Source organism: Anastrepha obliqua, chromosome 4, assembly GCF_027943255.1.
Source record: "Anastrepha obliqua isolate idAnaObli1 chromosome 4, idAnaObli1_1.0, whole genome shotgun sequence".
Taxonomy (NCBI): domain Eukaryota; kingdom Metazoa; phylum Arthropoda; class Insecta; order Diptera; family Tephritidae; genus Anastrepha; species Anastrepha obliqua.
Genome location: NC_072895.1, coordinates 90,370,022 through 90,386,187, shown reverse-complemented (window position 1 = coordinate 90,386,187; position 16,166 = coordinate 90,370,022). Strand labels below are relative to the sequence as shown.

The window sequence follows — 16,166 nt, the reverse complement described above, 5'->3', positions numbered from 1 at the left end:
TTACACACCTTATACAAGATACTAAAGGTGGCGTCTTCCGAAAACCGGTACTATATTTTTCGCGATTTTGATAGCCAGCTGACGTCAGCTGAGTTATAAAAATACAAAACAAACAAAAGCAGGAGAAACTATGTTTGTCCAAGGTTTTAAAAATTCCATGAATGGTTAGTTAATATTGCAATTTGAAGATTTGTGACTTTTAAAGTAAACAAACTAATGAAAACGACTTTAGTACTTTTAAATCATCTTTGGCTACCGCTTATACCGGGGTTATACGCAGTTATGAAGCAAATAAAAGACGGGTTGTCAAGGATTTATCCTGAAGAAACTTCAGAATATTTTAATTTGAAAATTTTTGGCGGTTATAAAAGCATCCTTCAAGAACGTAACAAAATTTTTTATTTATGAAAATGTTGATTATAGAGCGCGCTGCAGGCGATTTCTGGAACCTCCTTTAAAAAAAGACGATTTACGGTGTACATCGTAACTCAGGATTGGATTATCTGAAATCAAAAAACTAAACAAATTTTGTTAATATATTAGATTATCTAGTAATTAATCATTCGGCTAATCAAAATAGTGAATTTTCACAAAATGGCAGCTTTTAAAAGAAATGATTTCGATTTTTACGTTAAAATTTGGCCGTAAATTGATTATAAAATGGAAAATAAGTATCAGATTTACAAAAGGAACGATTAATTACTAGAAAATGTATCTTTAAAGATTGAGTTAAAACGGTTGACCGATCAAACAAGCCGTTTTCGAGATATCGTGTACACCGACTTGAAAAATGCCGTTTTGAAAAAAAACACGTTTAAAGTTTCAATACCTACCTTAAAACGTGCCGAGCCATCTCTACATATTTAGGTATAACTCCGAAAGTATTGCTTAGATCTACTTCAAATTTCGTGCGTATGCTTTTGAATATATGTACATTACAAAAATGCAATAAAAAAAATCGATTTTTTTGAAAGTCATAACTGCGTATAACCCCTTAATCTTCCTCTTCACAAATAGGTAATTCCCCTTTCATTTTGTTTATTTATTCATGAATTTAATGACACAGCGATTTCGGAAGGTGCCATCTGTCACTCTATCATTCTTGCTGGCGATTAATGTTTTCAACTAAAAGTTCCCCGTAAAATCGCTTCACGTAAACACCCTACAAACTTTTAAAAATTGGGGTGCCAGAATCTAATTAAAAATTCTATAAAGATTCTAGTCTTTGTAAAACTGCTTATGAAAATTGAAAGTAGTCCCCTGATTTATATTTGCATATTGATTTAAATGTAATCATTTATATTGATTTTATATTACATAAGAAACGTATTTCAAATTAATTTATTCCCAAATTATTGCACAATACATGCGCACAAGAATAATAATTTTTCCCAGTACGATCATACGGCAGTAGTTTTAATTCACAATAGTTTAACAATGTCATTAAACCGCATTTTCGCTTTTGGAGCAGCTAGAAATTTGGTGTTTTCACTTCAACGTCCAGCCCAGCATTTGAGGATGTCTTCACTTGAGGAAATTATAGCGAACAACAAACGTAATGGGGAGATCATTTCTTCCATTGCTTCTGAAGTAAGTATTTCACTGTAATGGGAAATATTTATATCGTCAAATACTATTTATACAAACTTACAGTTGGCGGTGATGCGCAGAGAATTACTTGCACAAAAAAAACAACAATTACGTGAAGAAAACGTTGTGTTAAAGCAACAAGTTGAAACGGCCAAGCAGCAGCTCATAGCGCTGGAGCTAAGTCATAGTAAAAAGCAAATCCCATTGCCCAATTCACGCGGGCTTTGCACGGAGGTCGATGCTAATCTAAACGCTGAGCCGAAAGTCAAAATCCCTAAGGATAAATGTCCGGAAACTAGCCGCGTAGACCAAAAGCAAACAGCGGCAAAGGAGAAAAAACCAAAAAAAGAAAAGCCCGTTGCCAGTGCAAATGTCGCCACCGAACTTCCGGTAGATGCTGGTAGGCTTGATATGAGGGTTGGCAGAATTATTGAAATAGGTCGTCATCCGGATGCAGATAGTTTATATTTGGAAAAAATTGACTGTGGAGAAGCGCAGCCACGTACAGTTGTCTCTGGTTTGGTTAAGTTTGTGCCTTTAGAAGAAATGCAAAACCGTTTAGTCATTGTCCTGTGCAATCTTAAACCGGCAAAAATGCGTGGGGTAACTTCTGAAGCCATGGTTATGTGTGCTTCAACAGCGGATAAAGTTGAAGTACTTAGCCCACCCGCAGGGGCAGTGCCTGGTGACCTTGTACATTGCGAAGGCTACCCGCGCCAACCAGACGCACAACTTAATCCAAAAAAGAAAGTATTCGAAACATGTGCGCCAGATTTGAGAACCAATGATCAGCTGGTTGCTTGTTATAAAGGCGCTGCACTTCACGTGCCTGGCAAAGGAAATATTGTCGCACAAACTCTGAAAAATGTAAATGTGAAATAAATGCGCATCACTAGAATTATTCTTTTAATAATTAATAAAAACGGCATTTGTTAACATAATACAAGTTACATATAAGAAAATTTTATTTACTCAAACTCTGTTTTTACATTTGAAAGGATATGGAAATAAATAGATGTAAAGAACAATCAATAAAAACATCGATAACACCTCAAACAAAAAAACCAAACCCTATGGAATTAACAAAATTGAGGATGTTGTTCATTGTTGCGGAGGTGGGCGTCGTAGTACAGGATTTGGATTTGACTCCACTACTATCGTCTTGGTGACTATATCATAGGCCGTACGATTATTTTTGAAGAAAATAATAATAAAGCACATTGGGAAAAATAGGGTCATTATCAAGTTCTTCGATACGGCACGCAAGAAAGCGCGTTGGAATGTTGGCACTTCAGCTGGGAAAAGCAGTGCAGTAACTGGCACACGTTGAGCTTGGAAACCTTGAAATCGGCGTGCTAATGGCGGAAGCTGTGCCTGTACATCCACTGGTGGTTGCAAAGGATAAACTGCTTCCACGTACTGTATGCTTAAATTCATTGCCGCTTTTCCTGGTGTAGCGCCATTATAAGCCGCTGTCCATATGGCCTCATAGAAACAAACTATTATTTTCGTTAACAGTTCAAGCATTAGAAGGTCTGAAGAAAATGCTAGAAAATCCATAGATACCCCCAGAAAGCTGGCGTAATCATCATCTTCAAGGGCTTTTCGCAGTACTTCCTTATCAATATCGAAACCCAAGTCCAAATCAAATAAATTCATTATAGTAAATGTGATCACGATTTTCAGCACCAGCAATATCAACATATCGATTATCTCTGCAACTACACGCTTCCAGAAGGGTGCAATAACATACTCATAACCGCCTGTGCGTTGAATGAGCTCAGCTTGCATTTGATCGCTCATTATACGATACTGAAATATAACTCTTCCACGTCCTCCAAGTCCATTGGCGTCGGCTGCGTTCAAATTGCCTACACCACTACCGGGCATTTGCGCATTTACAGGTGGTATGGCGCTACCAAGACCGCCGTATGGTATACCTTGTTGATTTTGGAATATTTGCGGATAGCTATTAATTAAATACCAAGGGAAAAGCGCCATTGCATTCTGTGAGATATTAGCATGTTTCACCTGAAAGGAAAATGATAAGAAATATGGTACATCAACAACGATAAATCAATAAGTGATAGCAACAGATAGAATAACTAACCCATTCGTTGAGACTGGCAAAATATGCTTCCTTGGTAGTTAGTTCCCGCTCATTGCCCTTTTCTGTTGCTGATTCGGTAGGCACATGCTTCTCTTTCTCAGCATCCAGCTGCTGAGTTGCACCCAGTAAGTGCTTTGAGGCCGCATCCTCCGGTTCGGAATTTACATCTTTTCCGTCCTTTAACTTGTTTACTACAGACATTGTGTTAAATAATTTCTAGTAAATTGTTATCTGTTCTTTGTCGTACACTAAATTCGGCATTAACGCAAAATAATGCTTTTAAGACTTTTTATTTTTGCGATATGTATTTTTGTTTTTCTTTGTATTTGCACATTAAATATGGACACGACATTACTTTCAATTACTTAACAAATATTGCGTAGTGCTGTTATTTGTGTGTTCGCATCAGCTGTCTATATTGACCAGTTCACAATGGTATTTAATTCCAGTTGTGTATGGATGAAAGTAAATAGAGCTGAGCGCATAAAATGTCACTTGCGAATTAAAAATATGAGAGTTATCAAAATTGATATGCTTTAGAGAAATTATGGTTTAAGACTTTATGTGGGTAAATATTTTGCGGCTAGAAAAGCTACAAATCTTCTTCGAAACTACAGCCATTGCTCGTACAATATACGATGTACAGCCATTTGTATTCTGTAAATTAATCGACAAAATTTCTTTGTTTATTTAAACTGCATACATAGCACCAAACAATTTGCTCAGGCTCACAATTTAATAAATTAATCGGAAGTACTAAGCAATTTAAAAGCGAAGGTTGAATTACTTTATTTGTATTTCACAAGCAAATAACCCTGAAAACACACAGCTGATTTTGACGTGATGCCTACACCAAAGGCCACAACAAATACATGTATGTTTTACGTAGTATATGTGGTTGCCCACACCTGTAATAAATTCGCCTTGGCATCAGCTGTCTATATTGACCAGTTCACAATGGTATCTAATTCCATTTGTGTATGTATATGTATTTATTATAGGTGACAGCAACCACATATAAGTAAAACCCTACATGTAATTGTTGTTGCGTTTGGTCCAAGCATCACGTCAAAATCAGTAATCAAATGTAAACATACGAATGTATGTTCAGTTATTTTAATAAAAATTTAAACTTTTCTAAGTATATTTTGCGAATGATTTCGAAATGTACTGTTTGGCAACACTGTGTGGCGAGAGAGCAATCAGCTGCCACGATTATATGGAAATTTCCAAAATCCTACGATAAAATATTTGATACTACGGAATGGAAGGGTGGTAATTTTTTATTGACATGGGGCTCTCATTGGTTTGATCGTAACAGCTGACAGGGGCCTGCGTTTACGTCGATGAGTGCTGGCACGATTAAAAATAGGAAAGTTATCAAAATTAATATGCTTTAAAGAAATTATGGTTTACAATTTTATGTGGGTAAATATTTTGCGGCTAGAAAAGCTACAAAACTTCTTCGAAACTAGAGCCATTGCTCGTACAATGCACGTCATACAGCCAATTGTATTCTGTAAATTAATTGAACAATTTTTTTTTGTTTATTTTAACAACTCTACATAAAATATTGCAACGCCTCAATATACTATAAATAATAATAATAAAACCATTTACAATTTTTTTTAAGTTTTATTTATTGATATCCATAGGTTCAATTAAACTTCGTAATAAAACTACAATTATGGTTGTGTATTTAAAGAAATATGAAAAATTAAATTTTAATAATTAGTGTCCTTTAACATTTGATGCTCATGTGTTTAAATTTAAATTTTACTTTGGAAGGAATTATTTCCTACTCCATTCACATTGATTCTCAGCTTTAATCGACATATTTATATTAATTTTTATTTATGTTGTCTGTTTTTATTTTATTTTTATTACGATTTACATAAATAATACAGCTTATTGTGGATTGTAAACAGTAACACATTTGCCAGCCGTATGAATCTGTGTTCAAAACCTCCCCTTTTCTTTTATGTATTGACCATTTCGGTGCGTAAAAATATGATAACTGTATATTGCATTGTAATTTTTTTTTTAGTGCTAAATGAATTGTCCCCACTCATTGATTTATCAACTTTTTCATTTTAACATGAATTTCGACCGCCAGACATGGGACTTTATGTTATATAGACAAATACTTTTGGTATGTTTAGTATAACATTATTATACACTGAAATTTTTACATGTTGATGAAAAACAAAAACACATACAATAAATCATGTGAACATGTTTGCAAATAAACTAAGAATCGCTAACCGCGACAAGCCGCAGTTTTCGAAATATCTAACAAACGAGATCTTATCTAACCGCAAAACTTGCCTATTTCACCTTAATCGCTCACAGTACATTCTTCAACAAAGTAAACCGGCAAAAATCTTATGTCTATTAAGAGGATTCATCCCTGCTTTGGATGAATCTATACATATACATGCATATATGTTTTTCTATTATATTATTAACCAAGAAAAAATATAAACGTCGCTAAAGTACAAATAATAGTAATGAATGCATATATTATTTATCGCTACTGATTCCAGCCAACATATATATGTAAATGACGCGTTGCATCCTTCCAACGTAACCCAAATTGGCGGCGTTTTCGTTTCGTTCGTGATATAATTTTGCGTCAGTAAGGAAAAAATGCTGTGCTTTTGGAATTAAAAGGAAATTAAGCACACGATCTAGTGGTGAAATTTCAAATATGCTTTTCTAAATACTAATATTGATTATTTTTTAAAGAAGCATAAAGGAACAATAAATATGCTTTTATCATTTGAAAATATTAAGCTTCTTTTTTATTTCAATATTCACGTAAAACGAAAACGCAGCGTTGAGGTCGCTTACGTCGACGACGCATTGAACAAGGCAAGTTGAGTTCTGACGGCATCTGATGCAGGCGCTACTCTTCACTAACCCGCAGTTCGTCATCTGCTCACTGCCACACATTACCGATATTTAAGTTGCTGAATTGCTGGTTTAGGCCATGTGTATTAGTGGATGCAGCACCGGCCGCTGCTGTGGGTACCGCTTGAAACGCGGCTGACATAGGCATACTACCCATTGGTATACTCATGCCCATTGGTGGCTGCTGCACCATGGTTGTTGACGTTGCACCCACTCCCATCATTGGCAATCCACTTAACAGACTCTGGTTTGTTTGCATAAGATTTAAATTACCCGTTGGGTGTCCACTATTAGCAAGCATATTGCCCAGACCTGCCATATGTTGTTGTGTATAGATGCCGGTACTGGTCGTGCCCGGAAACTGTGCACCGAAACCACCAGTAGCACCCGCAACACCCATATGCATACCTGGTGTGCTAAACGCAGTGGGCGCAGTCATGACGGGCGCATTATACATACTCGTGGAATTTGGCGGCGTCATGAACTGGGGCTGCTGTGGATGTGGCACCCCTCCTGCGCCCATGTAGCCGGGAGCCATGCCGCCCGAGTAAGCGCCAGTAGCAGCAAACATCGGTTGAGGTTGACCAAAAGGCATTTGGGCGCCATGCGGATTGTGTGAGGCAACAGTACTGGTTGGAGCAGTGCCGTATAATGCTAATATGCTATCCTTAGTTAGCTTCCCTGACTTGTCTTTGTCACCGCCAGTAAGCGATCCCTGATTAAAGAAATCCTCTTCGTCCTTAGCGAGCGAGTTTTGCGTAGAACTTTGCCCATTGGATTCTGCGGATCTACTGTGTTCAGTAGTTTGCGTTGCAGTAGTTGGAGTTGCACTAAGAAAACTAGTGAAGCTATCATTTTGCAAATCTTGTGCTGCGCTATTACCCACACTATTCTGCACTGGCTTAGTCGGCGAAGAAAGGCCGAGCAAATCACTACTCTGATTGCATTCGCCACTCGTGGAATTCGTCGAAATGCGTTGAGTTTTCGGACTGCAACTGCCAGCTTGTCCAGCCTTCGGTTTCGGCAACGGCGCGGGCAGTGGCGTAGATTTCGAGACTGAAGTAGATGATGTAATGCTCTTTTTGTCACCCCCCGCACCAACAGCGCTCATCACACTTAGCCCCATTGAAGTACAAGCCTGTGCTGCTTTTTTCTTGCGTTTCTGCCGTTCTAACTCTTCATCAATTTCCTTTGCCCAGTCTACTTTTGGCGGTGATGGTGGTACCCATTCTCGTGCCAAATACTTTTTATGCTCATATTTAGCTCGAATAAATGACTCTAATGCAGTATCGGTCTGCGGTCGGCGGAAACCATCTGGCAATTGTGCTTCGTAAACGGCACGCGCACGTGAATTTCCCATCTGTTGCAATGAAATTACCTGCTCTGGCGTCCAGGTGTCTAAATTGACCGATTTGACGCGTGATATGTGTACGCCAAGATTACGATGAATGCCTGCACATCGTATACACAAGAACACTCCAAGATTCCAAGACGCCCAGCGCGGTCCTGCAGAACAAGGAATTAATTAAAAAAATATGTACATACATACATTCATATGTATATTGAATATAACAATCTTGTTTGTAAACACATGTTGCTTATCATTTATCAATGTGACACTGCCTGGCAACAACAAATTGCTTGCGTGGTTAGAGCAGCATTTTTTTTTTGTTTTTTATTTTATCAGAGATATGATATTCTCTCGCTCTCGCTAACTTGTGATCTTCACTTTGTAAAACCGCAATTTAACTAGTGACTCAACAATATTTTTAAAAATTGTTTCGGTACGATTTGCGAAAAAGGGAAGGAATAATGGTAGAAATTTCCCCAAAGATGTAAATTTTAAAAGTCCTTTGTTCGTAACACATATCAACATCACATTCAAGCATGTGTTTGCCTTTAGCTCTCAAATCTATGGCTTACCATGGTGCCTGCTTTTCTGTGTCTATTGATTTTTAACAATTATCTAAGTTAAATATAGTAAGTTATAGAGAAGTAAAAGTTGTGAAGCCGCACAGAAACATTGCTCAAAAACACCGAAATTACTATCCACAAGCAACAGGCAACGTCGTATCAAAGAAAACTCTGATAATAAATTAATGACAGACAAAAATAAATAAATCAAATATGTATGAAGGGAATCCATAGACACGTATCTTGAAAGCGTTGATCCAGAAACGCAATAAATATCAGTGACAGTTGCCTAAATATGTGTGTTAGACGGTGTGAGAAGTTAAATATTGCAACTATTTGGTACGCGTATGTACATGTAGCGTTGGATTATTCAATCACAATGTAAATTCCGCCCAGAGTTTGACGATCACGTATATCATTTTAAGATAATTTTTGTTTTTATTATACAACTATTTACTGTGGTAGGGACCTTTGACGATAAAATATTGCTTCAACTGTTCGACGATCAGCTTTTGGTGGAGGGAACACCACACATCAAGAATTTTACAAATGCATATTTTGGAACTACCATCAAGTCCCCATTCTCGGTGCTGATGTTTCCAGTTGAATATAATCCGTTACCCCTTTATTCTTTCAAATACGCTCAAGGAGCAAGCATTGAATTGCGAATCTGGGGGTTTGGTGGTTTTGCGTGTTTATTACTCGTTACATTTTCATTTTTTTTTTTTTGCCTCAGCCCATTTTAAGATTTTTACACTTTCTTTTTTACCTTTTGCATCACAATCAACGCAATATTTGTTGTCCTCATCGCGAAGCATCTGAGTCAGCAGAGTTTGGCATTTTTCCTGTATCAATTTGGTCCTTTCCGTTTCTTTGCGGCTAGCAGTTGAACTCATTTTTCCTCTTCTCTACTGTACGCACACTTGGAAAGACTTTACTGCTTGTATATGGTTGGCAAAATTGTTCTATATTTTGACTTTTACTGCACTTAACACTTTAATTTCACTACTAGGCTTTTTGCATTTGTAAAGCAGTTGTAAAATATTCAACAAAATAGTAATTTTGAGTAGGTTTCGAAAAAGCTGCTGCAGAAATCACTATTGTATCAACCAAAAAATTAAAAAGCTTCACAACTGACATGGCCGAACGAAAAATGTCGAATGTCGGCGAAAATAAACGATAAATTGGTTGTCAAAATGTTACGGCAAATTTAAAACTGTCAAAACACTTAACTTCCACATTAATACAAGGCTGTGTATTCACAATGGATTCAATATTAAATTTTAAGCAAAAAAAAAAAAATATGGGTATTCATCTAAACGCTTAAATGCCGCAAAACGCAAAATTTATATGGGTTGTGGTTTGCACAAATTGGGTATGTTTAAGCGACGATTTAAGTGATTAAATTTAAACGAAGGCGAAAACCATCACTAACAAAAAGTTTGGTAAAATTACAATATACAGTTAAGTTGAGAAAAACATAGTTTATATAATGGACAGCAACAAATCCAATCTTCGACTTTCTAATTGTTTAATAAAAAGTAGAAGGAAGTGGTGAAAGTGGTCATATATGGTGAAAGGAAATTCTGGAAGGATAGAATAGCCTTAAGGAATACACTTTGCACTTGTTCAATTCTGGCTATAGAGGATTGGTAGTAAAGCCAAAACGGTTCGCTACATACAATTCAAAATATTGTAAGATATGGAGATATCCGCAACAAGCAAATGGAATAAAGTGTCTACAAGATGCCAAGCTTCTATCAAAACTATATTGATGAGAGCAATGTACACATGCCCCACTGTTGCGATGGAGGTAAAACAGCTGAATCTTTCAAAACAAAGGAAAACTATCGCAGGGGTGCTTGCAAATAGCGGACGGATTTAAAAAAAATCAATAATTAAGTTCAATCACATCTTTGGTGATAAAGAAATTTATTTTATATTGGGGAGTGCATTTTGAATCGAACACAAACTGTGTACATCACTGATATAATGCATAATATTAGAGTTAGGACATATACTTACCGATGTAGCGACATTTATTACATAGAAACTTTTCAAACATTCATGCCGAGCTATTATTTTACTTAAAACGTTCTAAGGAGGAAATTGATGGAAATAAACAACACAAATTTTCTGGTTAACTATTTTCTGCTTAACTATCTGATGTCAGCTAAGTTCGCAAAAGAAAAAAAAAACGAACAGAACAAACAAAAGTAGCAAAAATAATGTGTTTGTGAAAATTCAGTGAATAGCTTTGTAGTTTTGTGATTTGGAAGATTTAAACAAATCAAACATATGAGAACGAAGTGCCGTGTGTTGAGGGGTCCCATTGGTCTAGAGCTCGAAAATTTAGGGTATTTTCAGGAATATTTTTACTTTTTAGGCTTTTTGTTTAATTTATTTTACATACAAAAAAATTTTTTTTTCAAATTTTAATAATTTTAAAACTGGCGCTGAAGTTGACCCATCCGAAAGATTGGACTTATGTTGTCCATTTTAACTCCTCTATTTATCTGACACCCGAAACCCAAAAAAAAAGATTAATCAGTATGAATGTAGCTATGTCCCGTACTAAAATAAAAAAATGACAAAATGGCGCGGTTTTGAATTTGACACCCTAAAAATCGAATTTTTTATCTTTTTAATCAAAAAAATACGAAATAATTGAAATAATAATATGATTATAGTATGGGCGAGATAATTGAGTTTATATTTTTGAGAGTGGCCCCGTGACGAATCTCACTCTACCTGCTAAAACGGCTGTAGAATCGAAAATACTGGGAATATCCTTCCAAAAATTTTACAGTATATTCTTAAAAACCTATACTTTCGAAATATCAAAAAAAATCGTTTATTTTTAAAAGACCACCGGGACTCCTTAAATTATGAAAGCACAAATTAATATAAAGACTCAAAATGCAGTTTTTTTTTGCGTTTTTATGCGGAAGATGCTGTGGCAGGAAAGTAAAATTTTTTTTGTTTGGTTGTTTTTTTTTCGTACAAACTAAAGTATGTTTACATGCTAAAGTATGAATGTGAAATTGTAGTTGTTTACGATTTGTATTAATGTAATATGTAATTGAATTAATATTATAAAGCTTTTTGAATGCTACGAGCATTCGAATGTTACCAATTTCCTGTTAAACTAAAATTCGCATTTTGTAAACAAAATAAGCAGTTTTTTTCGCATACAACTTGTCATCAATAAAACGCCTATGTGAACAGTCCTTTACAACGATTGTTGGTTTGTGAAGCTTCGTTTTAAAAAGAAGAAGAATGAACTCAGTTTAAAAATTTAAACAGAACGTTGTGCAAAAATTTAGTTTCGGAAACAAAATTTGGTTTTTTACATCTGATCTGTGAAACAAGCAAAATGGCAACGAGTGGAGTGCAGGTGCTTAAATCCCAACTTTCAAGATGCCGTAAAGTAATAGCTCTAGGATGTAGGGACACGAATTACCGCATTGATTGGTTAAATGTAAGAAGAACTCAAATTGGTTTATTTAATACAGTTATAGTGGTTTTTAGAATTTTTGTGGTGATTTTTACGAATTCGCCAACCGTCTGCACAAGTATATCACGGACGAAGTTGACGAACTGGAAGGAAATGAAAATGTTGACACTACTTTTCTGTGTCTGACACAAGTCTGCTTGTGCACAAAATATTTGGAACGCGTTATACGTGCAGAGGAAACAGCTTGCAAACCAATTCTGGTACGTATGAAGTTATCAAAATTTTGTTGTACATTAATGACATCTTCATGCCACACAGTCTTCCCGTAAGCACTTCATAGATCGGATTATATGGTGCTTGGATAGATTGGAAATCGCCGTAAGTAATTTGAGAGTAGCTGCCATTTATAAAACATCCGAACAAGCGTTGTCGGGCTATGGTTTTATAGCCTTATTAGAAATGGCAATGGATCAAGTGAGTTCGTTCAGTACATACCAAGATGATCCTGAGTTCGATCCGCACTCACTGGACGAACTTAAATATGTAAGTGAAAGACTAAATTAAAATACATAAAAAGCAAACTAAATCTGCAAAATAATGCATTACTATTGTGTTTGTGAATTTTTTAGGCACTTGATTCCAGCAATGAAATACATCGTGTGGTACGCTCGATGGTCGCTCATACACTTGCTTTGGCTAACGTGGCGTTTTTCGAGGATAAAACAGCGCTGAGTGCATTGTGCCAAAAGGTAAAGTTTTCCATTCTTTTCGTAGCTTTTAAAACATTCACGACGCTTTTTCAGGCACTACGTGACAGTACTACATTTCAGCAGGAATGTTGTGTAAATTTACAACAAGCACGATCCAACCAATGTAATCGTAGGCTGAAGGCTATCGCACTGGGAGATTCGTTGAACCAATTGCACCAGTACGTTGATGAAACAATTTTGCGTTTAATTTTTATTTGCTTCGCGGATTTAGAAAAGTTTTCGTTAGATAAACTACGCGCGAAGATGCGACAATGTGGTAGTGATGATGTTGAGCTAGATGAGTTTATAGCGGATTTTGATGTAAACTTGGATCGATTGGCGCAAATAGGTCTCTTTGCTGCCAATGAATCGCCTACACCCAAATGTAATGTACTTTTGTTATATCAACATTTAATATTTCAATATGTAATTTTATCATCTTCACATTTCAGTAAAGACATTGGTGCGTAGTTGTATGGCCTCCTTAGAGGCACTCGACGCATGCATTATACCATCATTGCAAGCTAGCAATGGTGCCGATATGCATTCTGAAATCTTAGAGCAGCACTTTTACGAAGAAATGACCAAATTGAAATCTGTTATTTATGAAATTATAGATGCACAGCCAATCACCAGAAGCTTTTACGAAATGCTTAACGCTTGCATTGCTCAAACAGAGAAACAATTCAACAAACCTAAACTAGAAGATATGGTGCAAATGGGTGAATTTCTACTGCAATATTTTCAGTATCCCACAAACAAAATAGAACTTCAACAAACAAATTGTAAACGGCTAGAATACTTTCAAAAATTCACTATGATGTTGCACGAATGCCGCGCAATTTTGGTATGCGCCGATCAAGTGGACACTAGACGCATATTGAAACGTTTCAAGATTTTGCGTGCTATCATGCGCAAGTTCGTAGATGCGCTCGAGAAGACATCAAATCAAGCAAGAAAGAAATCGGAGGAAAACCTTAATAAGCTAACTGTGACCGAAACGCAAGCAATCGATTTAAATGAGCCGCAGCTTATACTCGAGACCATAGAGCCAAGTGTTTGTAGCATATTGTATCGCAATGAATCCGAAATATGCACCCCGCGTAGACGTGCTGTAAGCGACTCAATGCGTGGCAATTACTCAAAACTACTGAATGAAGGTGAGGGAAATCGAAGGTTGAATACAGTGTCTGGCAGTGATTGGCAACAGGCGCTGAAACAGAGGCACAGAGGCAGTAGTGTGCGTCGAAGTGAGTAAAAGTTTACTAAAATCTTTCTTACAAAAAAATGTGTTTAAATAAATATTTATTTATTAATTTGCTTGCAGATGAGAGTTTGCGCACAGTGATGTTTAAGCGTCAAAAATCTGCGGAAACACAGAAAGCGTGCGATTTTTATTTGCATAATTCGGCTAGTTTACAAATCTCCGGTAAGTAATGAAGAAATTTCATGCGGTGTTTATTAAATTAGCATTTTTTGTCACCACAGAAATTATTGATCAGTTGAAGCAAGTATCTGCGAATGACTCAGGTGCAGCAGGGAATAATTGCTAAACGCAACTGGGATTAATTAATTCGAGATTGTTAATGTATAATATTCTGATTATTAGCAAGCATGCAATCTACTGTACGTCTATCCAACTCTAATTTATACAAATAGTGGGAAATTTTCATTATTCAGTAATTTTGTACTCAATTTTTGCTGCTTGTCGTTTAAATGATTTAAATTATTTTTTAAAAGTATTATTTTGAAACTATTATTGAAAAGTATTTTTTTTTTTCGTAAATACTTTAAACAGCAATATCTCTTATATTGTGATCTATTTTCTTTGCCATTTACTATTTTTTAAACAATCATTGATTTGTACGAAAGTTAAAAGACTTGCATTAGTAATAAGTGCAAATATTGTATATTCGTATGCATCGTTTCATAAAATTTGATTTATTGAATTTCTTATCCGATATTCACATAATTAAAGAAATTAAATATAACTTGTTTGTGACAGTGTTTTTGTTGTTATTGTAGTAGTACGTGGGTTTCACTAGACAGGACTAGTAGTACGTGGAATACAGCTATGCTGTGAGTGCTTGATAAAATATAATTTCGGTGTTCCAGTTTAGTATACCCACGGATGTAGCGAACAGAACTCACCAGCGCACAGTCAACTCACCAGGACATAGTGTTGTTAGGAAAAAAAAATATGCACTCACACTGTTAGGAAATAGGAACCCAATACGGACAGTCTTCAATTAATCGGACATTGTTTCTAAATATGAAATTTATTGAGCGATATACAGTCAGCATCATTTGTAGAACCCAATTGAAGACTCTTTATCTGAAGTTTTTACAGTTAGAAAAAAGCGCATGTAGCGTAGTACACATAACAGAATTGAAACTTTCCAGGCAGACAAAGAAAGAGGGAGAGACCCGAGAGAGAATGAGAGAGAGAGAGAGAGAGAAAAAAATATATATAAATAAATTCACAACGTTTGCAGAGAATACAAATAGACAAAATTTACAAAAAACGGAGAAGGGTCGGCCGGTGTAGGTAAGCGCCGGACACAAGCCGTGGCAACAATGCACACTACTCCAGGACCGTAGCAACGGTACAAATTACCGCAAGGCAATACCAATAAATCCGACGCCGGAGTGGATAGTACTTTATAGTGGATAGTACTATATATGCACAAGCACTAGCCAGGAAACGGAAATAAACGCCAAAAAAGTAGGCACCAAAAAATTAGGACCAAAAAACGCCCCAAGCAGTAGGAACTTTGAAATTTTACTCTCCATTCTCGCTCGTCCATCGACGCCTAAGAAGTTTTACTTCAAAAAGTTTTTTACACTAATCAGCAAAAAAAAAAATAAATAAATAATTGACGCGTACACTAATAGGGCCAAACTCCTACTCGTATTTGTGATATGCGTCCTGATGTTGTTCCACAAATGGAGGGACCTACAGTTTTAAGCCGACTCCGAACGGCAAATGGTTTTCATGAGTAGCTTTTTCATAGCAGAAATACACTCGGAGCTTTGTCGTTGCCTGCCGAGGGGCGACCGCTCTTAGAAAAAAATATTTCTATTAGATCTGTTCATGAAGCAAATATGTAGTTTGTAACTATTGTTAGAAATTATCACGATTTGGTTTTCATGTACCCAAAAAACACTTGCAAAGTAGGGGCAAGTGAGAGAACAAAATGACATTTAATTTTGAGGGGAAGCTACAAGTTTTGACTGGAAAATTTTTACTTGTAAGTATTCGCAAGTGAGAAAAACAGCTGACTGCAAAGGAAAAATAAGCACGAATTAACCCTTAACGGCCAAAAGGTCCCGCTACGGTAACATAGTACTTATGCCATAGAAAACGAAAGGCCCCAATATGGGGGCATAAAAAGAATTCAGTTTTCATTTCATTTATTTACCATCGCTGCAG

General features: G+C 36.2%; 4 protein-coding genes across 4 annotated transcripts; 2 read left to right on the top strand and 2 right to left on the bottom strand.

Annotated features, from left to right (window-relative positions):
* The first annotated feature begins 1,435 nt into the window (after positions 1–1,435).
* Positions 1,436–2,567, top strand: LOC129246465 (aminoacyl tRNA synthase complex-interacting multifunctional protein 1). The gene is made up of 2 exons (XM_054885319.1): positions 1,436–1,590; positions 1,654–2,567. Exons 1-2 carry the CDS (start codon positions 1,438–1,440, stop codon positions 2,470–2,472), a joined length of 972 nt encoding a protein of 323 aa, XP_054741294.1. The 5' UTR covers positions 1,436–1,437; the 3' UTR covers positions 2,473–2,567.
* LOC129246464 (protein FAM8A1) lies at positions 2,519–4,104 on the bottom strand. The gene is made up of 2 exons (XM_054885318.1): positions 3,701–4,104; positions 2,519–3,621 (listed from the first exon to the last, which is right to left on the bottom strand). Exons 1-2 carry the CDS (start codon positions 3,899–3,901, stop codon positions 2,692–2,694), a joined length of 1,131 nt encoding a protein of 376 aa, XP_054741293.1. The 5' UTR covers positions 3,902–4,104; the 3' UTR covers positions 2,519–2,691.
* Positions 4,105–5,385: 1,281 nt separating this feature from the next.
* On the bottom strand, positions 5,386–9,698 carry LOC129244640 (stromal membrane-associated protein 1). Its single transcript, XM_054882384.1, has 2 exons — positions 9,297–9,698; positions 5,386–8,119 (listed from the first exon to the last, which is right to left on the bottom strand). The coding sequence occupies exons 1-2, from the start codon at positions 9,421–9,423 to the stop codon at positions 6,642–6,644; spliced, it is 1,605 nt and encodes a 534-aa protein (XP_054738359.1). The 5' UTR covers positions 9,424–9,698; the 3' UTR covers positions 5,386–6,641.
* A 2,089-nt stretch (positions 9,699–11,787) lies between these two features.
* LOC129244600 (serendipity locus protein alpha) lies at positions 11,788–14,435 on the top strand. The gene is made up of 8 exons (XM_054882320.1): positions 11,788–12,008; positions 12,059–12,244; positions 12,303–12,527; positions 12,614–12,733; positions 12,788–13,118; positions 13,186–13,983; positions 14,061–14,162; positions 14,222–14,435. The coding sequence occupies exons 1-8, from the start codon at positions 11,904–11,906 to the stop codon at positions 14,284–14,286; spliced, it is 1,932 nt and encodes a 643-aa protein (XP_054738295.1). The 5' UTR covers positions 11,788–11,903; the 3' UTR covers positions 14,287–14,435.
* Positions 14,436–16,166: the final 1,731 nt, after the last annotated feature.